General features: G+C 35.6%; 1 protein-coding gene across 2 annotated transcripts in view; it reads left to right on the forward strand.

Annotated features, from left to right (window-relative positions):
* Nucleotides 1–17223, forward strand: part of GRK4 (G protein-coupled receptor kinase 4) — a 40296-nt gene extending 23073 nt beyond the window's left edge. Inside the window, exons 9-16 of one of the 2 annotated variants that reach the window (XM_026847037.1) lie at nucleotides 1421–1611; nucleotides 7043–7080; nucleotides 9623–9712; nucleotides 10299–10507; nucleotides 11328–11465; nucleotides 12099–12236; nucleotides 14357–14479; nucleotides 16062–17223. In XM_026847037.1, the coding sequence (XP_026702838.1) occupies nucleotides 1421–1611; nucleotides 7043–7080; nucleotides 9623–9712; nucleotides 10299–10507; nucleotides 11328–11465; nucleotides 12099–12236; nucleotides 14357–14479; nucleotides 16062–16115 (981 nt within the window). In that variant the 3' untranslated portion in view covers nucleotides 16116–17223. Of the gene's footprint in view, nucleotides 1–1420; nucleotides 1612–7042; nucleotides 7081–9622; nucleotides 9713–10298; nucleotides 10508–11327; nucleotides 11474–12098; nucleotides 12237–14356; nucleotides 14480–16061 lie in introns of those variants that run through there. The other variant, XM_026847038.1, reaches the window with a different exon arrangement.
* Nucleotides 17224–23561: the final 6338 nt, after the last annotated feature.

Consider the following 23561-nt stretch of genomic DNA (forward strand, 5'->3'; position numbering starts at 1 on the left):
TGTTTTTGTTTAAATATGCTAATATTATTTTCTCACAAGGCTCATAGGCTTGAACTGATTGAAATTGAACCCAGATATTACCTGAATCGATCTAGAAATTACTAGTTTTAGGGATACATGACATAAGAGTGAAACTTCTGGTTTTGAGTAATATTTTTTTCAACATCCCTAAATACTATCAACCAATAATTGATCAAAGTTGAATTTGAAATCACTTCATAGGATTGAACATAAGTTATCTTCTTGCCATCCAACATATTTTTGATGCAACAGAGAAGATCTAGATCTAGGATCTGTAGTAATACTGTGTTGGAAGTGGGTAGATAATTTGTCTTCCGTATGTCGCAAGACAAGTCATTAATAGCTGGACACATCATTTTAAAAACCCCAAATTGGAACCCTTGTCCTGAGTAGCTGATTTATATATTTATTTCATTTTATTATTTAATACTGGATTTATGCTTCTGAAGAAAGAGTTTGGGCTTGTTACTGAATTATGGCCTTTATGTACTTGTACTACATTTAAAAATACATTTATTGAGTCAAAAATCATACTGATTTTCACCTAGTTTACTTACCTAATGTAAATTAAATATATGTTTAAATCCCATTGCTTTTAGCACAAGTTAGTTACTATCTCTGTAGGTAATTGTGAAGATCCTGCCAGATGAGTGTCAGCATAGCATAGCTCTTCCTATTGAAACTGAGTTTGTAATTTAAACAACATATGTTAAATTTTGCAGTATATTACATTGTTTTAAAATTGGGGGTTTTGGAATTCATAAGTCTACTTTAAAACTTTAAATGCACTTTAAAAAAATTTACTGAAAACCTGCAGGAAAAACAAAAGTGTTGTCTTTCCTTCCTCGTCGGTACCTCATTCCAAATACAGTGAGAAGAAAGACTATAAAGAGCTATACTATTTCTTTACTGTTGACAAATTCTAAGCCAGGGAAAAATGCAGTTATTTGGGGCAGGTATGGGGAGGAATAGAAACTACACATTTGATCTTAAATAACTTTTTTACTTTCTCTAATGTAGGGCAACTTTCAATGCATAATTCCTGAGCTATTAATAAAATAAGGTATATGCTCACATTATCTTCACAATGAGTAATATAGGGAATGTGCAGCTGAGAGACATCATCAATAAATGTATTGTCTGGATGGAGCTCTGTGGTATCTAAACAGATATGTCACTAAACTTTAGTGTGGTGACGAAGGGTTTGTGTATATGTGCAAATTAATCTGAATTCTTTTGCATCTTCAAGTACTCAACAGGAGTGATTCTCTACCTGTCTGTTTTGTTTTTTGTTTTAAAAAAGGATTCATATATTGCTTGTATTGGAAAAAAGAGCTGTGAATTGCATTGGGGTTTATGAATAAATAATGGTCATCTTCTCCCCCTGCCCCATTTTTAGGTTAGTTTATCCTATACATATGAGACGAAAGATGCCCTGTGTTTAGTATTAACCATAATGAATGGAGGGGATTTGAAGTTTCACATATATAACATGGGAAATCCTGGCTTTGATGAAGAAAGGGCTATTTTCTATGCTGCAGAACTGTGCTGTGGTCTGGAGGATTTGCAGAAGGAGAGAATTGTTTACAGGTGAGTGTCATCTACAGTCACTTGTACCTTGAATGTGCATGTCTGTTCAGCATTGAATATGTTAATTGTTTTTCTACTAAAAAAGTTTATAGTAAAGGAAGAAAAAAAGTGTTTGTTTTCCTTTCCATGTCGTATCCTTCAAAATTACTAATCTTACTTGTTTTACTGTTAATTTAGGTCTAGATACTTGCTATATTCTAAAATATTATAAAGTTGATTCAAGGTTTGTTTGTAAAATGAAAGTAAATTATGATTTACAAAGCAAATTCATTAGTAATTCAAATAAATAAATAAGCTTTATGAACATGGGATTGTGTTCCTGACCATTCTAAAGTAGAAGTTCATGGCAGGCTATAGAAGTCCCTTTCTGCATTGCTAGTTACAACCAAGAGGGTAAAAGTCAGTTATAATCCATATTGTCCTCTTCTTTCTGGCTTTATTTCTGGTTTCTTCAATAAGCACTTTATTGCTTTTGAATTAATGAAACTAGCAGAAGCCTTATGCACTGTAGTTGAGATTGTATGGTCTTACTGCTCTTTTCTGTCTCTAAAACTTAGTTGTGGACCAAGAACACTTTCTTTTATATTTCTGGTGTGTAAGACCAAGTACCACCTGTTCTCAAAGAAGATTTAAAGTATAATGCTGCATAACTTCAATATAATGAATGAGTCTTAGTCCTTTCCCTCCCCAATATAGAACACTAGTACACACAGCAGAAAGTGGCAGAACCACAGAGTAAGTCAGGCTTATGCTGGTTGTTGTGATTCTCTAAAGAATTTGGTCAGTCTTGCAATGTTACTCTGTGAGGTTTGGCATGCATGTAGGAGGGAAGCAAGGGTGAATGATTTGATCAGCTACAAGTAGGTCATTTTGCATTGCCCAGGTGAAAACAAAACTTTAAAATAACGAAACAACAACCAAAAAACCTCACAGCACTTGTGTTTAAGACCAGCTTGTTAGCTATTTGCTAACAAGACCTTTTAACAGGTATGTCCAATCCTGGTGTTCTCTGACTGTAATTCCAGATCTTGGAGGTCATGGTTTCTTCTGGAGTGCTCTTGGTGTCTAGATCTCTGCCTTGTTTTGTGCTATATTCAGTTTCCAGTTATTAAGAAGTTGCATGGCTTTAAATTCATTAGCAAGGAAAAAAGTAGTTTCACAACCGAGTAAAATTGCCTCTTAATTAAAAAAATGGGAATTATTTTTGGTCCTCTGTTTGTAACAAAATGAAACACTAAGATGCAGTTACCTGTATATGTGTTAGTTAACTGAATAATTTGTATGCTTGGAGGAAAAAGAAGGGCTTAAATTTAATCGTAATACCCGCAGGTATTATTTAAATAATTCAGTATAGGACATACTAAGGGAGTTCCTGCCCAGTATGTAAATAGATGATGAAAAACTCTTAATTATACCATGTCAGCTCAACTACACATGAGTACTAATACTGGAAGACGTTTGGATAATTTTACACTCTGTAGAATCACTTTCAGCCCTGTGCTTTTTAGTATTGAATGACCAATTTCTTGCAATAACAACAAAAAAAAAAAGTCTTGTTTCTTCTCTTTTGCTAATGGTAGATTTTTTTCATGATTGTCTTGATTTGTTTTTTCCATATCTACTTCATTTTGTGTCATGCATTCAGGAACACAGTTGTAAATTTTACAGTTTCAAAGCCAAAGCAGGTGGTCATGGAAGTCTTCAGAATGTCACCAATTACAGTGATATATGATCAAAATTCTCTATAAGGCATCTTAATAGAAATGTATTTAAGCAGCAGTGCAGTGATTATATATGATTAGTGAAACAGAAAGCTTGGGAAAATTTGCCGTAATTATTTTATTCTCACCAAAGAAGTTATGCTGGCAGCCTTCAGTCTTAATGTTGTTGTGGGGGGAGAATATAAATCATTGAATCAATGAAAATGTGTTTCATTATTTTCCTGAATTATGGTAACTAGTATTTTCCATTTTCAAGGGCAAGAAGATACAGAAGTAATATTTTTCTTATTTTTGCTGTCATTTTGAAAGCATTTAATACTGGTGTGACCATGGAATTTCTGAAATTAGAGCTAGTTCTTTTTCTTGTTGCCATATCTCGAGAGCTATTACTGCATTTGTTTTCCAGCTTTAAAGGAGGAGTTTTAAACTTGCTTAGCTTAAACTGTTAAGGCAGACTTTAATTCTGTAACATACTGTTAGAAAATATTTTCTTGAGAACATGTTTTTGTGGCTATCCATCTGTATATTCACAGGAAAGTATACTGTAGAGGCAGGGGAAGAATGGAACTTCAGAACTTCTGAAAATAGAAATCCTTGGTGCAGACAGGTGTCAGCAGATAGCAATAAAATCAGTTAATATTGTCAGTTTGTTCAGACCTAGAATGGCAGTTTTAATGTAAGTCAGTCATGTTAAAATTTATAATAAACTTATTATATTTGGGATGTGTCATCATCAGTAGCAAATTGCCTCATAAAGTGGTAAAACTAAGCTTTCCTCTCTGTTAACACCAATTTTTATTGTGTGTTTTATGTGTCTTTATACCTGTTATTACTAAATTTCAAGCAGTGGCATTAGTGTTGTCTGTAGGACCCTGGAGTCAGTTATGCCATTTCGTTAGTAGGGTTCCCAATGGGTTAAAAGAACAGGTGCAGAGCTGGAAGGAAGGTCCTGAACTGCTCTGGGGTAGCGATTGAGCCAGTTTGCTTGTTCAATGGGAGCTTGTGAAACTATTTGTAACTTGCCATATGTTACTGACATTAGAAGAATAAGCAAACAGATAGGAACAGGCAGTAGTGGAGCTCTTCATCCATCTGCTACATAAAAAGTCTGATAAGACAGAGTGAAGTCAGGATTTGCATAAGACAGAGTGGGGAACAAGTACTTGCTTTTCCAAAATTGCTGTAATTTTCCTGCAGGGGTTACGTGACTGCTCAAGGATGGTAGTGTTTTTAATCAGATAAGCTGCTTGAATACCTAGGTTTTACTTACAAACATGTAGGTGCCCATAGGGCCACTGAATGTGCCTAGAAGGTCAAAGATCAGGCTCAAAGACTAGTTGAAGCTTGAGTGGATTAACTCAAGTAGCTCATTGCCTGCCTCTCATGCTCAGACAACTTCACAGTGAGATCCCTGGAAGGATTTTTATTTAGAAATTTTCTCTGTAGGGAGGCTGGTGTAAGCTATAGCACAAATAGATTAGTGCTTGTTTAGTCCAATTTAAAATACATACATAATTTTTATAAAACTTTTTGAAATGAACCTCTTACTTGTGTGAGCTTTACTGTCCTCTAATTTTTCTCTGTTTCCTAAGAGAAAACTGCTGCCTCTGTTGCTCGAATTGTATTTGCTAGCTCTTGCTTTGAGCGTGGTTTTCAGCTCAAGTAGCCTGTTGTCCAGTGCAGGACTAGCATCTGTGTATTCCAACAGAAATTGTGACTTTGGTCTCTGTCATGGTGGAGGAAGGGAAGAGGGACAAGGCTGATACCCCAAAGCTAGCATCCCGGAGCTAGAATTTATAGCTGAATACTTATAAAAGCTGATTTTTTTGTGAACTGCTAGGCCTAGAAACTAATAACATTAAAGAGATGGAAATTGAGCTAGAAACAGGTTTTACTATTGACTGACCAAAATCATGTCAGAACAGAATTAGCTTCTGTTAAGCAGCAGATGTTCCTAATAAGTCTTAGGTTTTAGGTTAGGCTTTAATCAGCTTCTTGGAGATGGAACTCTTTAAAGTTGTTGACTTGAGTTAACCTGAGCACTATTACGTGCTTCAAAGTAGATGTGTTTCTACCTAAAATTCGAGCTGAATTTTCTTCTGCTTTTTTGATACTGGGGGGGGGGGGGTTTGGTTGTGGTTTTTTGTTGTTTTGGTTTTTTTCACTCTGAGCTCTCCTGATTCTTCTGTTATTGTAATCTCATATCTAACTTCAAATGATTAACATGCGGACTGTCTGGACTTAAAAGTATTAAATAAAAGCATCTTGCTGCCTTTTTTAATACAGTTAATCTCTTGAAATTAAACTTTAACATGAATACACATACTTCAGATCATCAATTTATCAATATTTGGGGGAAAAAAGCATACAGATTTCTTTGTGAACAAGTGTGTATTTCTGTCTCGTTTTGAATGTAAATCTAGAGCTGTTCTTCCTAAAATTGTGCCTTTCATAGTCTTTTCTGCTTGTATATGAATAACTATTCATGTCACAACTGTACATATACCTGTATATGTACATATTGTTTTTAATAATCCATTCCAATAATAATTGAATCTTTAGCCAAGTACTGATTTTTAATTGTCTATTTCTGGCCTTAAAATATTTATGGTAGAATAAATCTAAGAGACTGTATTTCAGTCCACATACTTTCTGATGCATATCACAATTATGTATATAATATACATTATATCTTTTATAAATATATTCCATGCATATATATATATAATATATATGAAACTATGTATGTTCTCGGTAGAATCTGCTAGAGGATATATCCTAAAAGTAACCTCTGAACAGCTTCTGATTCAGCTATGGTGATTCCCCAAATTTTCCTTGGAGGGGGAGGAAATCCAGATATCCCCTTGAGTTTCTTCTTTTCTTCTTAAAGTAAAAATTTACAAGATGATGCCGGTAAAATGCAGAATTGCAACACTGAATTAACTGCACTTTTACTATTGCCTGAGTCTTGCTAGCATGTAATAGCTAAAAAATGTTTCATGTGAAACTTTGTTTACAGAAAACTAGTAGAGACTCTTAGAAAGCCAATTGCAAAGAACTCTAATTAGATGAATTGTCTAGTAAGCTTTAGAAGCTGCATGTCCAAATTAAAAGAATGGAGTTTGAATGGATGATATTAAGCCTATTCTTAGTCTTGAGAATATTCCTTTTTTGTTGATATTTTGACTCCATGGTGTGGAATATAGCATGGGGTCAACATCAAACTGCAGCAAGCATTGATGTGCTTTACTATTGTGGAGTTGTATGGCTGATACTCTTAGGAGAACTGTCTTTCACTTATGAGCACAAAATTGGGTGTAAGCTGGTGGTTCTTCATATCAAGATTTTAGTGTTGTATAGAGAAAGTTTCTCATCTATGAAATATAAATAACTGTTGTTAATATAAATGGATTAGTTGATTGAGTTCTATGGTATTATAGTACAGGTCCTCAACTTCACAACTTTTTTTGTATATACATGGAAGATATATACAAAATATTATTTAATATTAATAAAATATATTAAATACAAAATTTTAATACCACCTGTATTAAAAATGCTTTAATCGGAACCAAGAAGTCTTATGTTTGCTTCCTCACTTGCATTTGATGATGGCTAATAATTTTGACTTTGTTGCCTCATTTGCACTTGATGATGACTAATAATTTTGCCTTTGTATAATTCACATTTCTGTTTTGTTTAATTTGTAGAGACTTGAAGCCTGAGAATATACTCCTTGATGACTGTGGTAAGTAAAAATGGAAATTAATTTTGAAATCAGGAATTACAAATCTAATTAACACTATGCAAGAAATCAAAGGGATTTCTTCATGATAAAAGGGACCTGACTATCAAATGTTAACTTTAATTAGTAAAGAAAAAACTGCCCTTGCTTTTTAGAAAGTAAGGGAAGATACTGGTTCTTTGGAGGATGACAGTGGCTATGTTTGAGGGGTCAATTCCCACCTTAAAATGACTGCTTTTCCCCTTTTGCTCCTCCTGCTCCGCCCTCTCCTTGATTTAAGATGGCTAAAACTTCTGTATGGATTTGTTCTCTGTTTGTCTTTTCTTTGACTATGGAAGCATGATTTGTTAGATGTGGGGCCAGAATTTTACTTAGTAAACTGTAATGTTTAAGCAATAAACACAAAAAGAAATCTGAAGCATCTCTGTATTAATATTTTAACTAAAACAGGTCTTATGTTCACTGATGTGTATGTGGCTGGAAGGAATCGAGGAAGTACAAACAATATGAGGAAATATTTGTAGTTTTTTTGTTTTTCAAAAGCCAAATTATTTTTTTTAATGACTCTGAAATTTATCAGTCTTTTGAATTCACTGTAGAACATATGCAGTAATTACCTTCTTCTAAGATGTGGATGCATATTACCAGTTTGTAATTGCTGAGTATTTTAGTTAAGGAAAAACTCTTTCTGAAGTCATTAGCACAGTATTTTTTTTTTTTTTAAAGTCAGCATGTTCTGACTGATAAATTTCTAAAAAGGTGATGCTTGGGAGAAGTCATTTTCCAAGAGCTAAAGCTTTGCTAGACATCAAATGCATTCTTTAATTTTTCTCTCCAGCAATGTCTTGCAAAAGCTGAAGGCTTCTTTGAGGAAAAATGTAGCCTTGCAGGACTGCACTAGAATGCTTTCTCTCTGCCAGGGATATTCTGATCTTGTTCCAAAGAGCAGAGAGGACTAATTAGAAAATCGCTTCAGGAGCTCATATCCTGCACTTGAAAAGGGTTCATCAGATGTCAGGGAATAGAAGAGCCATCTGAATCTATTTAAAATAGCATTTGCTGCTCCAAGAGCATTTAGTTATTTCCAACTAGTATATAGAGTGGCACTTGACTTTCTCCACTTCTCTCCCCACCCCTTGATAATTTGTCACATGTAAGTAAGAAATTCATATGCTGGTAACTACCATTGATGCTGTAGAGCTTTTTGAATGACAGAGAATATATGCACAAAGGACACTCAGGCATTGGAATGTGCTGCCCAGAGAGGTGATACAGTGTCCACTCTTTGAGGTTTTCTAGACAAGAATTAAAAAACATTTGAACACTTCGGGCTGACTGCTTGCTCAGAAGGTTGTACTAGAGACCTTCTGAAGTCCCTTCTAGCCTGAATTCTGTGAATCTGCAATGTTTCTGTAAATGACAGTGTCCCTGTCCTTAGATTCAGTATTAAAAATGTATGGGGTTAGGTTTGGTTTGTTTTTTTCACTCTGAATCTTTCTACTACGGATAATTGGCAATTTTCTTTTTTAAAATTGAGTTGAAAATGTAATTTACCTTTCTTTTGTCTAGCCCTTTATATTTTTATTAAGAAAGTACCTTACGTATTCTTAAAATAGAATCCTGTCAATACAATTCTTGTCTTGGACTGTCTTAAATCATTTGTTGTTGAGTCTCTCCAGCAAATAACTGTATCTGTCCATTGGAATGTAAGGGAGGGTGGGGTGAACTTGCTCCCATTGCGCTTCTGGGACTGTTTCCCCATCTGAGCAGTGATTTTCATGACAAATCGTAGCCTTCCGCCAGACTACTATGTCACAGGTGCAAGTGTAAACGCCATGCATAGTAGGAAAGGTAGTCAACTTGAAGTTTGACTAATAAAGTGAAATAGACTGATTCATGAGAAGGGGAAATCTAATAATGTACTGACATGTTACAATATAAATAATTATAAGTAGGCTTTCATTTTCATTTATAATTAGCTTTTAATTAGGGTGAGAGAGGGGATAGCAATTGCAATTAATTGTGCTCAGCATTATTAGGGTACTTTGTTAGAGGAAAACCTGATGTCTCAGTACAGGCTACAGTTTTCTTGTATTTGGGAAACATGGAGTAAATTCTGATGTTTTGTTAGGAAGTCAGAAAGCGAAGTGTTTGTGGCAGGAATATGGAATGGAAAAATACAAGTGTCTGATGCATAGATACAGAATTTGAAATGAGCAGTCATCATTTCTGTTTGTCCTAGAGTAGCAGCCTATGCCAAAGCTAGGAATTAGAGTACTTAATAGCAAATTCTTTTTGTATGACCTTCAGGAAATCAGTTAGATCTGTGCCTTTCTTCCTTTACGCATTCAAGGAAGAGTTGAATAATGATAAATCACTCCTTTTTAGTTAAGTTAAATAAACTTAGTGCTATAAGTCTATGAATGTTCTAATGTTTTGGAGTGGGTTTTTTTTTTTATGAAGTATGCTACAGAAATTATTTGTTTTAAATGTGATGTTACTTTATTATTTGCTGACTATGTTTAATTTATTTTAACATATATAGGACACATAAGAATTTCAGATCTTGGATTAGCTGTTCAGATTCCAGAAGGAGAAACAGTCCGGGGACGGGTTGGAACTGTTGGTTACATGGGTATGTAAAGTATTCTTTGCTAGTTACATTTTACCAGAAAATTTTTTTCTGTGACTATATGAATGACTTGTCCAAAGAACTCTGTTGGGCCTGGATTAGTTACTAGGCTTTTAAGGTTACAGTATGTGGTGATAGAAGTTAATAGTCAATTATGAGCCTACTGATAAACCTGAAAACTTAACTCTGGAAATTCTAGTATTAGGTAGAACTTTAAGAAAGCACCTAATTTTTTTTTTTTTGTTTGTTTGTTTTTTGTTTGTTTTTTTTTTGTTTTTTGAGGTTCAAAGAGATTTAGGGTCATGGGTAAGCAGATAAATTACTGTGACAACACATTTCTTTCCATGCTTTGGACAAACTTCATTCTCAGCTTGCAAACAATGCTGACCTTAAGTGTTAAAGAACTTAAGTGCTTCTCTTGGATATAAATAGAGTCCTTGCTCTAGAAATTAATGTTTCTTCAAAGTACAGAGGAGTTATGCGAAGATCTCTGCACAGGGCGGAAAGAGTACCCGAGAGTTTTTCCAATATTTTATTAATCAATTTAAAGTGAATTGTCATGGGTTTTTTTTTTGTTTTTGTTTTATAGCTCCAGAAGTGCTCAAAAATGAAAAGTACACATTCAGCCCGGATTGGTGGGGTCTTGGATGCTTGATTTATGAAATGATTGAAGGACAGTCTCCATTCAGGAAGCATAAGGAAAGGGTCAAACGGGATGAGATTGACCGGAGAGTAAAGGAAGACCAGGAAACGTATTCAGACAAGTTCTCAGAGGAGGCAAAATCTATCTGCAGGATGGTGGGTGAAGAGACGTAGAGGTTTGAAAATTAAATTTCTAATACTTTTTTAAGAGATGAACTACTTTATTTTAACATCTATTGAAAATTTTTCAAAACTGGAGTTCTTAAATCTTTCTTTGGTTCAGATGGAAGTTTGTGATTGTCCATGAATTGTTCAATTATCAAAGTTTAAGAATTCAGAACTTTTTTTAAGATGAAGGAAGGCTGCATTCATCATGTGAATGAAAAGGTCCAGGACTCCTTGGATCACATGTAATTATAGGCAGAGTACAATAGCACACTCAACTTTGATACTGCATGGGGAGAAATGGGAGAGTACTATACTAGTTTTCTTGCTTAAAAGAGCCTGTATGAAACAACAGGTTTTCTAATCTTGCATGTTCTTAAATTTTAAAACAGACACATCTATACAGAAAGCTTCAAAAGTTTTCTTTACTAGTTTATGCAAAATATGTACATTAGTTAAGCCCATTGAAAAAGAAAAAAAAGCCTGTATTTCTTGAAAGTAAAGTCTGTTACAAAGCCTGTACTGTAAAATCTATTCAGTATGGCATCAATTAAAATATTTTCACTTAACTTTGGGTACAATCTTCAAATGGTCTGCTTTCAGGAAGTCTTCTGACTACTGAAAATCTGTTCCCAGAATGTTGCCATTTCGATTTCCAGTTTGTTTTGATAGCATGATAAATTTCATCTAATAAAAAGCTAAGTAACAAAATAAACTTATTAAAAGACATTTGATATAGATTGATTTTTTTTTTTTTTTTTTTAAATTGTGGGATTATATCACTCGATCAGCCTTTTTTTCCCCTTTGCAGTTACTTGCTAAAAATCCAGGGGAACGACTGGGTTGCACTGAAGATGGAGCTGCTATTGTAAAGCAACATCCTATTTTCAAGAATATTAACTTCAAGAGGCTGGAAGCTAACATGTTAGAACCTCCGTTCTTGCCAGATGTAAGTAGGTGAGACAGATTTGATTAGTATCTAAAAAGGCAATAACTGTCATAATTCTATACCTGCAATCATGTGAACTCCACAGAAACTTTTAAAGTTAATTACATTGGTAGGAGTATGCCATTGTAGGTATTGATAGTAGCTGTTTTGTGGCATTTCATCTGAGATCACAAAACAATTTACAATAGTGGTATTGCTCTAGGGAGCTTTGTAGCTGATTTCTTAGCTCTTAAAAGTCTACTTCCAGAGCGCAGATGCTGAACAAAGGAAGATTAGCTTTGAAGAAATTACTCTGGAGTTGAAAGGAGGGTGACAGAAGATGAGTGAATTACGACAAACATTAGAAAATCCAGAAACATTGCATGCTGTTTCTGGTTTTGATATTTCCTTTCTGTTACTTGCAGGATGGATGGAATTGCTCAGGTGCCTTATGAAGAGTCTTCTATGTTTTTGCATTTCTGTTTTGTAGTATAATGTAATTTGGTGATTAGCAATGTGAAATACAAAATTGCAGACATTTGTCTCCCCCTTTGCTCATCTAGGAAATAAAGAAAAATAATTAAACCCAAACCAATACAAGAAACCCCCCAAACCACAGAAACCTTAATGAAGCAATCTTGTTTTGTACTGCAGCCACGTGCCGTATATTGTAAAGATGTCCTAGACATAGAGCAGTTCTCAACAGTAAAAGGAGTGAATCTGGATACTACGGATGATGACTTCTATTCCAAATTTGTTACGGGTTGTGTCTCAATCCCTTGGCAAAACGAGGTATGTATATTTAATATAGATTATTTTCTTTAGCACAGCAGTACAGAAGATTTAATAAGGGATATAATTATAGTATTAAATTTCTCTGTGAGATGTAAAGAAGTTTCTGCTTTAGACTTCTTTGCTGACTTGAGTCTTCAGAAAAAGTTTTTCCCAGAAAATAACTTGCTAAAAATTGAGAGCTATCGTAAACTTGAATAAATAGAATCTGGCATCCTGTCATCATAGATACAGCATACAAAGCAGTATTTAGCAACAGTATCACCACATTTTCCTTGTTGTTCTATCACATGTTATTCAATATTGCTGTTCATAGGAGAGGGATAGAATGTTATTCAAAGTATTCAAAAGCAAATAAAGCAATGCAAGCTGTTTGTGTATTATGCCTGTATATCAATAGAGTATTCAAGTGGCATAATAATACAGAACTGCAAATTCACCTTTTCTAAGGTTTCAAAACAAACAGTTCTATATGGGTTGAGTCAGACTTTCTCTTAAAGCTTTTTCATCTACCTAGTGAATGAGTATTCTAGTATTCTGTGTAGAATACTAGAATTTTGCTACCTCTGCATGCAGTTTAGTCTGTATTTAGGAAATTCAAATCTTCATTAAATCAGAAAGAGCATTTAGTAATAATTATTTAAAATTCTAGTTTTTGTTATGAATGATTTCCCCCTATTATAAGATGTTCATAACTTTCTGAAATTAGTATTGTCTTGAATTCTACTAGTGTAGTTTCTTTCCCAGTATGTTTTTTTTAAATTTAAAGTATGAACACAAAAGATGAGCAACTCGGAGAAAAAAATACATTCCTTTTTGTTTCCCTTCTGCTTTTTTTTTGCATTACATTTAAGAATGAGATTTGAAGGGGTCATTTGACATAGAAAGTATTTGCTGAGAAGCAATGAACCTTAGGCTATTGGAGAAATAAACACTTCCTGCTATGTTGTAATTCTGAACTTCAGTCTCTGATCCAGTCATTAAGAAATGCACAGCAGCTTAACAACTAAGCCCACATAGAGGGATAAATTTGAAAGCAGTTGTGATAATCTGGTGATGCTAATTCCTTCTCTTTGAGGAATAACTGTGCAGACTTCATTTTACATTTGTGCTTATTTTTTTCTTTTTATTCATATTACTGAGATTTTCCTTCAAATCTTTCTCTCAGCCTCTTAAGATTCCTCCTCCCCTCCCATAATTTACCTAATATCATTGTTTATGACAAAAGCAGACCACATTTCTTCTTATTTCTCTTTATGTCCTCTCTTATTCTACAAGGCATAATCATTTTGTTGCATGCCCATTATGATAGATGCGTCAGTGACACTCACCGATAAATGCCAACTACATGTGGGCGTTAGCCACTTCTGACCATGCCTGTTTGTTACATTTTGGCATTTATTCTTTCTGCACCCCATAATTGTGTGTTTAATTATTTTGTTTTCACAAACACAACACAGATCACTTCAACATCCCTCACTTCTCCCCAGAAATCAGTTGTCTTTTTTTTTTTTTTTTTTTCGCTGCCTTATTTCTAATTATGGTATATTTTAGTTGTGTTTTAATAGACAGTTGCCCAAAACACCAGAATGATGCTTAAATTACTGTGGTAGACATCAGCTGCTTTTTCTCCAAGAATGTAATTTGTCCCCTTTGTAAAAAGTATCCCCCAATACTATGCGAGTACTAGTATTCTGCATAGAATAATGATTTCTCCTATTAAATGTCATGTTTATTTTCAGTCCAGGGTATAGAGATACTATATTTGTCAGGCTAAACTGCTGTGAAATGAGAAGAACAGATGATAGGAGAATCAATTTCTAGTTCTAAAAACTTCTGATTATTGCATCATGGGCAGAAGAAATACCCTCCCAAAGCAAGGGAGCATCTGAAGTACTTATTGCATGATAGTCCTCTCATGGCTATTTTTTAGTTTGTTGGGTACACAAGGAGAGTTAATGTAGACTTTGCCTTCCTTCATGGAGCTCTGCAAGTGGTGTGGTTTGGCTGATGAATTTGTAACTTGTTAGGAGTACCCAGCCAGAAGAAATACATAATATATGGAACTTGTTTGCAAGGCTTGTATGGATATTTCAATTTATATTTCATATGTTTCAAAGATGATTGAAACAGGATGCTTTGAAGATATCAATGCATATGAAACTGATGGTACTGTGTCACCAGACAGAGAGAGGTCTCCTAAACCAAAAAGAGGCTTCTTTCACAGACTTTTTAGTGGAGAGGTAAGGGTATTTCTTTTCTTTCTTAAGGAAATTACCAGTAAGACCTTAACATTCCATTCAATTTTTTTATATTATTTTGCGAAAGTAAAAGCAAGTTGTTTGCTGAATACCAAAACTAATGAAATCTGGTTTGTTATGGCTTTGTCTCTGCACTGCATTTCAGAAACTATGGCAATCCCCATAACTCCAGGAGTTTTTTCTCCTTGAGCATTCTGTGTTCCTCTAGTGTCTCCTAGCTGTTACCTGGGGAAAAGGTAGTGTGTGCTGTTAACAGCTGTGCTATAGATCTTTCTTTCCTAAAGATATAAAGATATTAATTTGGATCTTGCTCCTTATGTATTTTGCCCTTTTTTTATAAAAATTTCTGGGGAGATGACTTTGGAGATAATTGAGGCCCTCTGGAGATAAATGAGGCCCTCTCTCTAAAAACTTTAAATAAAATTAATTAATGAACTCACAAGTCAGTGTGGTGGAGTAATGCAACTCCTAGGACTTGCTCCTTTAAGAAGCTGGGCTCCCAATGTATCATTCTAGTGCATTAAGCAAATAAGTAAAAATATCCCTTAAATGAATTGACTGTGTAGAAGTGTTGTGAAACAAATCTTAAAATATCTTAGGTAGTTTAGTGCCTTTACTAAAACAACAACATATTCTATTTTTACATAGCTGATAATGCACAGCCCTTTCTTACACACAGAACTTAAACCTCTAAATGTTTATTAAAGAGTGGATGAATTGAGTATTTACCACCTAAAAGACATGTGGCATATTGTGCTTGATTATAGGTGATGCAGAAGTAGGCTATTTGTAAAGGTTTTTGGTTGAAGATAGTATACCAATTCTGCTTGCTCAGTATGCCTGCACTTAGAGTAGAATTATCTTGAGAAGCAGAAGTGTATTCCAAAAGAGAATGCTTCTGTAGAAAATACTTTTGCTTTCAAGCAGAAATGGAATTTTTAAATTGGTAGGAGCATAGCATTAAGTAGCCACAACAGGGCCATCTATTAAAATTGCATGATGATGTTTTTTGTCATCAGCTGGTAATTCACCTCTCTAAAATGGTACAATGCTAATGGAATCTATAATTGTACTGTCATTTTTAGTTCACCTTTTCAAATTCACTTTTCCCCCACTTACAGTAATGGAATAGAAGGAATGGTTAAGTGTACTAATAATCTCATGTAGCTAAAGCTTGTGTCTTACTGTAGTCTTTTCCAGCTGAATCAGCAGGGTTCCCTCTGTCCCAAGGTATGGTTCTATGTATTGAGAAAGAGTTCTAAAAAAATTAATATGGCTTGAGAGCCTTCAGTTAGTTTCGAAGTAATGACTGCAGTTAATTGTTCTGTGAAGTTAAAAGAAAGGAAGAATTTAAGGTTAAATGAAACTTTAATGATTTGAGATTTGGGGTCAGGTTGTGGTTTCCTTTGATATTCCCAAAGCATTTAGTTAGTATGGAGTAAAATATTCTGGAAAAAGAGCCAGCCACATACCTCTGCCCAGCCTTTCTGTGCCCCAAAAAACCACACAAACCAACAATAGCATCAGTTCTGCAGCTGAATTGTCTCTTGGTCTTCTGTTGCAGGTCTGCTTTAAATCTGATTGCAGTGATGATGAGCAGGAATCCTCCAGACTTTAAATCATTTTACACTCATCGAAAGGGATGAGCAAACTTTAAATGTTTTATATCTCTGTAGCAAAGTGTATTATATATATTTTTTATCTGAGTTCGAGGATTTTTGTACATTTGTACTTCATTTGTTTTAAGATGTATATTTTCACTAAAGCTTAATTGTACAAAATGCAATGAGTGCCATTTGAGTGAGTGTGTTTCTGTACGTATTTGATTTCTCTTGATTTTTCTTTTTTTCTAGTGGAAAGAATCTAGAAATACTAAAAGGATTTTAAAGGACAGAGATAATATCTATGGCATCAATGTAACCTGACTTTGTATGTTCCTGGTAAAATTCTTCTTGTTTGTTAGGATCTTTATTAGCAATTTTCTTAACAGTAAAATTGCTGTACTGGTAAAATTCATAATTCCAGTATTATCTGGCAGCATGGCAGTGCAATTACCTAATGTATCTCTCAAGCAACTGCTAAGGAAAAAAAGGAATTCAGTGCACTGTGGCCAGCTATTATGAATTGCTCTTTACTATCTGGCTCCGTAGAATGTCTTTCTGTATTTCTATATATAGAGAATTCTGAACATTTAGCTTAATCCTGTAACAAACTATATTACCCCATTCTTCTCTTTTCTACCTATCTTACACATCCTCTCCATACAGTCTCTTGGCATGAACCATGCAAATAGACCTATGCCAAAATTTTATAACTGTATTTTGAATACTTTTTTGTCTTTACTAAAAGAATTTCTTTTTACTTGTGAGGACACATTTTTATTTTTTTCTGTAAATGAAATTGTTTACAACTACATGTAGGATGTTACCATTTTATAATGGGTTAAAAACCAAAGCATGGGCTCTTCTTGCTAACCTTCTCTCTGCTTATTATGTTGTAATACACAGTGTTGTAGGGTTGACAGCAATCACTGCCACTGAGGGAAGGACAAGGTAGCATTAAGTATCAGATTTAATTATCTGAATACTCTTCCCTTATAACCTTTAAAAACTCAAAACATTAAAACCTGCCTTTAAAGATTGCTTAACACAGATGTGGAGCTGTATTGAAGTTTTAGTTATGATTACCTGATGTTCATTAGTAAAACAGTTTCCAGCTGCTTGAAAGCTTGTCAAACTTCCATTCTTCTGGACTCAAAGTATGCAAGAGTTTCTTTTTATTTTGTAAAGTTTCCAGTAAGAATATTAATCAGCATATGAGAATGAATTTAGGGAACACATTTTATTAAGAGCCTCTTCTGTTTTCAAAATTTGAGTTAAGGACTTGAAATCTAATAGAATGCTCTTGGAGTTGGAGACATGACTTTTGTTACATATTTTGGTCTGTATTCTGAAGATTTGTATCCACGGAGCATGCATATTTTTTCCCTCTCGGATATCTAGGGCGCCAACCAGACCATGTATGTATTATACACACAGAGCAACTGAATATCCCTCTACCTCAAATAGGTCTGCTGGAAGAAACTTAAGCTGCTTCTGAGAAACATACAAGATACATTTGATACTCAAGCCTATTGTCAGGTTTAAATTTACAGTACTTTGTCTTTAATGACATGTTTTCATGGGTTAGAATTTTTAAAAAGTTGGAAAACCAGTGTGTTACAGAATTCTACTGGGGTGAGCTGGTGTCTATCTGAAATTGTTCCACTTGGCTACTGTGTCACAGAAATGAGGAATGAGGCTCTTTTCCTGTGTGCATTTTTCCTTATGTCTAAAACAGCACAGAGGGCAGCAAAATGACTGTTATAGAAGGTACAAAGGGAGAAATTGGCAGAGAGCGAGCTTGAATGAATTACTGGAAGATAGTCTGATGCAATAGTGAAGGGATGGCAGGCTTGACAGAAAGAAATATCTGAAGTAAGGGTGTTGGCTGGAACCATTATGTGTGAGAGACAATGAGCTAGCATAGTCTGACCTGACCCTCTTTATTATGTACCACAATAATAGAAGGACTCTAAAAAGATGGGAATAGAAAAAAAGGGAAGTAACAAAATATTTTATAAATACCTAGCTGGTTGGAGAAATCGTGTTTCTCTGATTAAGGGGTTTAATTTTAAAGATCTTAGGTTTGCTCTTCTGAGGCAAAGGTGACTGTATTAACACTAGACATATGGGGTGACAGTCTGGATTTAATGCCTGCTTAGAGCAACTTCAAATGTGGGCAAGAATACTATGGACACAAGTTGAGTAATTTGTATGAAGCAAATACAGGATTTTGCTTTAACACGCAAAAAAACATCTGAAAGTCTATTTATAATGTATTTCAAATTTTCATTCCATATTGGAGGGGGAGGGATCTTAACTTAAAAATAATAAATCAACTCCTCTATTTTGGAGTGCTGAGACTTAACACTTATTCTCCAGGGATCCATGAATAAAAAAGGCTAGATGAAAAGCAAAAAGAAGTTGTTCCTAAGAAGTGGTTATTTATATGTTCACTTCTTTGGACAAGGAACTCCAACCGTGCAAAACAAGTGGAGGATTTGTTCATTTTTATAAAACTTAGTTTAATTTCACAAGCTTTTTCTTATGTTCTGAATAGTACTACTGAATTGTTTTTGAGTAACTACATATTTGCAGGATTAGGACCTAAATTCTATTGCTTTGAGGTTTTTTTGGTTGGTTGGTTGTGGGTTTTTCCTCAGTAGGCTCAAGATGGCACTTTTCTACTATAAACTTGCCCCTTTGGGCTAGAAATATAACCACATAATAATAACTATATATTATCTAATGTGAATCCCCTAATGAACTAGAAAAGACAAGAAACTGGAAGGATCAGCATAATTTTCCTTATATGGTGCATGGAGATTAAGATGTTATGCTGTTTAATCTAAAGTGACTAACATTGGTTAAATGTCCTTACTGGAGTATTAGTAGCTTGGAAATGCATTTTGAAAGTGGGGAAAGGGTAAAAAGAGGGGAGAACACATGAAAGCAAAATATTGTGGTGTGATTAATATGAATGTTGCTTTTGATTTTTTTAGGACACAACTGAAACAAAGAAGGGGGGGAGGGCAGCAGGTTGTGTTTACTGATAATGTAGCCTTTTATTTCCATGAAAGTGGTTTTTTTTAAAAAAAAAAATCTTGTCATTCAGTAGGACTTCATTATTCCTCCATGAATTCAGATTCTAGATCCATGTATTAGATGGCTTTAACAGTGAGACAATCCAATAGCCTGACTGCTTTGTTCTACTGGTGTGAGATATGGGAAGATCTGTGGAATTCCATGGAGTTACTTGCATGAGATCAATCCTCCTTATCTGTGGCTTGTTTCTCCAAGCATTTGTGTATGTAAGTCTTAATGTCTGCTTGTGCGTACCTCATGAATCTATACATATTCAGCTCGAAATTCAGAAACTGTGAAAAAATATACCAGTATCTTATTGGTTTACTTAGTGCTTTTGAATGTTGTGACCAACAGAATTGAATCTTCATGCCTCAGGGTTGTTGTCTTTTTATAAAAAAAATTGTCAGCTTTTTTATTTTTCCAGAGGTGTAGTGTTCATAGCAGAGATGGCATTATGTTTCTGGATTATAACAACGACAAAACAGTCTCAGTTGAAAAAATGAGCACTTAATTATTGTATAATAATAAATAGGAGAAAAAAATGTGGTATTTCCGTAACAAAGACAGCGCTATTGACAAATCTTAGCTTTTAATAGAAGATGTTGTATGTCTTTTTCTTTTCTTTTTAAAAAAATCATTCTTAAAACAATAGATCTGAAGGTTTTTGGTTATGGAAGAGTATTCTCTCCATTTCAGAATGAAATTATGTCTAATTTGAGAAATCAATGATAGAAGCTATTAAAACCAACTAAAGATCCATTTTTAGAATGCACTTCAATTATTTGTCAAAAGATACTGATGTAAGAAATTTCTCACTGCCATTTGTACAAATGGAGAATATTTGTTTACAAGTTACTAAAGTAAGTCAACAGAAGTGATATTATTTTGCTTTGGTTTACACTTTAGTATTAAACTAAACATTGGAATTGTCTACTTTAGTATAGATTTTTTTTAAAAAAAATCTACTCTTTGGGAAGTACTCAAAAAAATTGAATTAAATTAATGGAAAGCATCTTTAAGCTAAATTTATGTTTATTTTGATTTGAATTACCTGCCTGGTTCATTTCAATGATGATGATGATGTGTCTTCTGCTGAATGTACAATTCTTTTTTATTTTATAATTGTTCTTATAGTGTAACTTAAGTTGTGCATGAGATGTAGGTAACTTTTCTCATGTTCCACATGTGTCCAAAACACCAGAATTCTTTCCAAGTATAGCAAAGCTGACTGTTAAATGTGATGTGTTAGTTCTGGTATCTCCAAACCACTGAACTGTTCTTATATGAGCTGTTTTCCTGGATGTTCTAGCATTGTTATTCCTGAAATAAAAGCTAAACACTGCCGCATATCTCAACCACAAGTATTACTGTCCAATGTGATTTATTTACCATGTCTATCATGGTAGCCAGGATAGCTAAAAGAAAAATTGTAATTTGAAAAAAAATTTGCAGTTTGTTCAAGCAGAAAACATGTTACATGCTGTCTATTCTTTAGCAAAGTAAGATTGTCAGATCCAGGAAAAAGTGCCCCAGCTCTGTTCTGTTTGCTCACTTGATACCTTATCTTATGGTCTGAATCTTGATTTCTACATAAATTTCTGTGTGAAGAGACAAAATTATTGGGATGGGCTGTTTTTCAGTAACATATTTACTATAAACACTATGAATGTGAATGAAAGATTGGTCAGTAGTAGCTGTAGGTCTACTTGTCATCAGCCTTATAACGCATATTAAATTTTATACTATCACCAAAGGAAACTAACGAGACTTAACTCTCCTTGAGAGAATTCATATCTTGTTATCAGTTGGATTTGCGTGTGGGGGTTATATCTAATACTTTTCAATAGTGGACTGCTTGTGTTTTCAACATTTTGCCCTGTTTTAGCAAAGGCTTTCACTAATTTTATGACGAGTTGAAGGGCTAAGCATTCAATTACTGTACAAAACAGCTTCAAAATAAGTGACTTTAATGATATAACTGTGTTATGGCATATTGCAGATTATTTGTGCATATGCTGAACTATGCGGGTCAGCAGTTTCATGAGGTCTATTGGTTTATTTGAGTAGTGCCAATTACTTACTGAATTGTTCGTGAAAATGCAGAAATGTGAGCCTAAGTGTGACTTCAGGCCAGAGTGAAAAATATTCTTTATGTGCTTGTCCAACCTGTTCTTAAAAACATTAAATCAAGAGGTAACCTCTGCCTGTGTTGAGGAAACTTTTCCACATTCATGATCTTCATGTCTGTCTTACAGACAAGGTAAAAAAAGCATGTTTCTTCTTTATTTCTGGAGTTTGAGATTAATGCATCATCATCCACTAAATTACACATAACCTTTTAGGTATTCACTGTTACTCTTTGAGATTGCAGTATTATGTTTCTTTGTGGTAACGGTGGCTTAACAAAAATGCCTGTTCTCTAGCCCTTCCTGCTTATTCTTGCCCCTTGCCAGTTTTAGTTTTGCCAGTGCAGCTGTTTGTGGGGCTGCCATTTGAACAGATTCAGTGACATCATACATGCAAAACCATAGATCAGTAAATATAAATTGGGAGAACCTACTGATAAGGTACTTGCTAAAGAAAAACCTGGTACCCTTGAGTTCTCTTCCAGTTACCCCAACTCATGGCTAATGAGCCCTCTGGGCTGCACTTCCAATACAATTCTGAAAGACAAGAACAAAGAGCAGTGGGGTTGTGGGCAGCAGTGCCTAGGCATTCCTGCCGGTGAGTCAGCAACCCTTAGGCTACTGGCACACACTTTGATCTAAAGCTTCAAAACAGGTTTGCAAAGACTGTCTTGGTTGGTGGCTTGTTTAATCTTTGATAAGAGCTTATGCTCTTTTTAATGTGCTTAATTTATTTCAAAGTGTGGAGTGGCACATGCAGTTAGTTATCACATAGTGTATGCCGCATTCCAGCTACACTGTCATATTTTTTTCATGTATCATTTGCTAAATAAAAAATTCATGATCATCCCTATGTTCCAGAGAAAACGCTCTGCAAGCTTTATTGTAAAGGAACGAGGAAAAAATATTCTTACCTTGAAAGCTCACATTTTCTTATACGTTTATAGTGAAATAGGGGGTTTGCTCTAAATTGGATTTCTTTCAGTACTGTAGATAGGGTTACTTTCAGAGGAATGTTTCAGATGGTTCGTATTTTATTAACATGCTATTACAGTTAACTAGCAGAGCAGTTTTACTCAATATTTGGCAAAAATTTGATCAGTAGCGCGGTTCTGTCATGACTTACGTTGGCTTGAATATCCAAAGACGTCAGCCTGGCTTTTGTCCATCCCTGCTAGCAATAACCAAGTTGTTTATTAAGTCATTACTGGAATTTATTTTCTTAAAAGTTATGAGAGCTGCTTTCCTTTTCCATTGCTGGAAGCAATTTCATGTGTTTGAAATACAAGTTGATGTGCCAGTTCTTATCAACTGTCACTTAAAATGTGTATCAGCAACTGGATATATTAAAATCAGTGGTTGTAATTGGAAAGTTCACAACATTTGATTTTTTTTTAAGTGCTCAGTAATAGCATCAAGGATTTAAATAGTGTATGCTGTCTGTCGTGTATGCCGTGTGTTTAATATGTGCTTTAAGAGTGCAAAAAGTATCCTCTGATAAGACAAGCCCGAAGCACCAGGGGAGCCCGGAAAAGCTGGCGGGTACCTTGCCAAGTTTTAAGTGTTTTGTTGTAAGTGTTTCCTCTTCCCTCCCTGCAGCCTGAACTGGAACGGAAATGCAGGCAGCGCCTCTGGCCAGCCCCTGTGTACTCAGTGGAGGTGCTGTCAGGGTGTGGGGGGCAGCTCACCGGGTAACCTGTTGAAGCACCGGCAGAGGGGCGTGTGCTGTCGCCTCGTCGGGGGGTGGGGGGCGGTTGCGATGAGAACACGAACCCCCCTCGGCATGTTCCGGCTCTTCCCAGGCTGGCGCTGGGCGCGCCGGAGCGGCAGCGGGACCTGCCGCATCTGCTGCCGTCTCGCTCCCGGGGACCGGAGAGTGCTGGCACAGCCCCGGCCAGGTACGGAGCGGAGGGTGAGAGTGCGGCTTTACGGGCCGTGCCGCGCTCCGTGCGGTGACAAACCCCGCACCGACCCCGACACCGCGCGCGGGACTTGCTGCCCCCGCCCCCGCAGGGGGCGCTGCGGTGCTGCCGGCGGGCTCTAGGACCCAGCGCCCGATCCGCATTCGGGAAGGGGTGGAGCTCTATTTCTGATTGGGCAGAGAGCTTGTCGCTCTCCCTGTGCCCCGCCCCCTGCCTAGGCCGCGTGCCTCTGTGTGTATGTACGTCAGGCCGCGCGTGACACCATGGCCAGGGCCTGGGCTCTGCGCATGCGCTTCCGGCGTGGCTGGGCCCGGGGCCCGGCCCTTGC

Source organism: Athene cunicularia, assembly GCF_003259725.1.
Source record: "Athene cunicularia isolate RWA chromosome 4 unlocalized genomic scaffold, athCun1 chr4_part1, whole genome shotgun sequence".
Classification (NCBI taxonomy): Eukaryota; Metazoa; Chordata; class Aves; order Strigiformes; family Strigidae; genus Athene; species Athene cunicularia.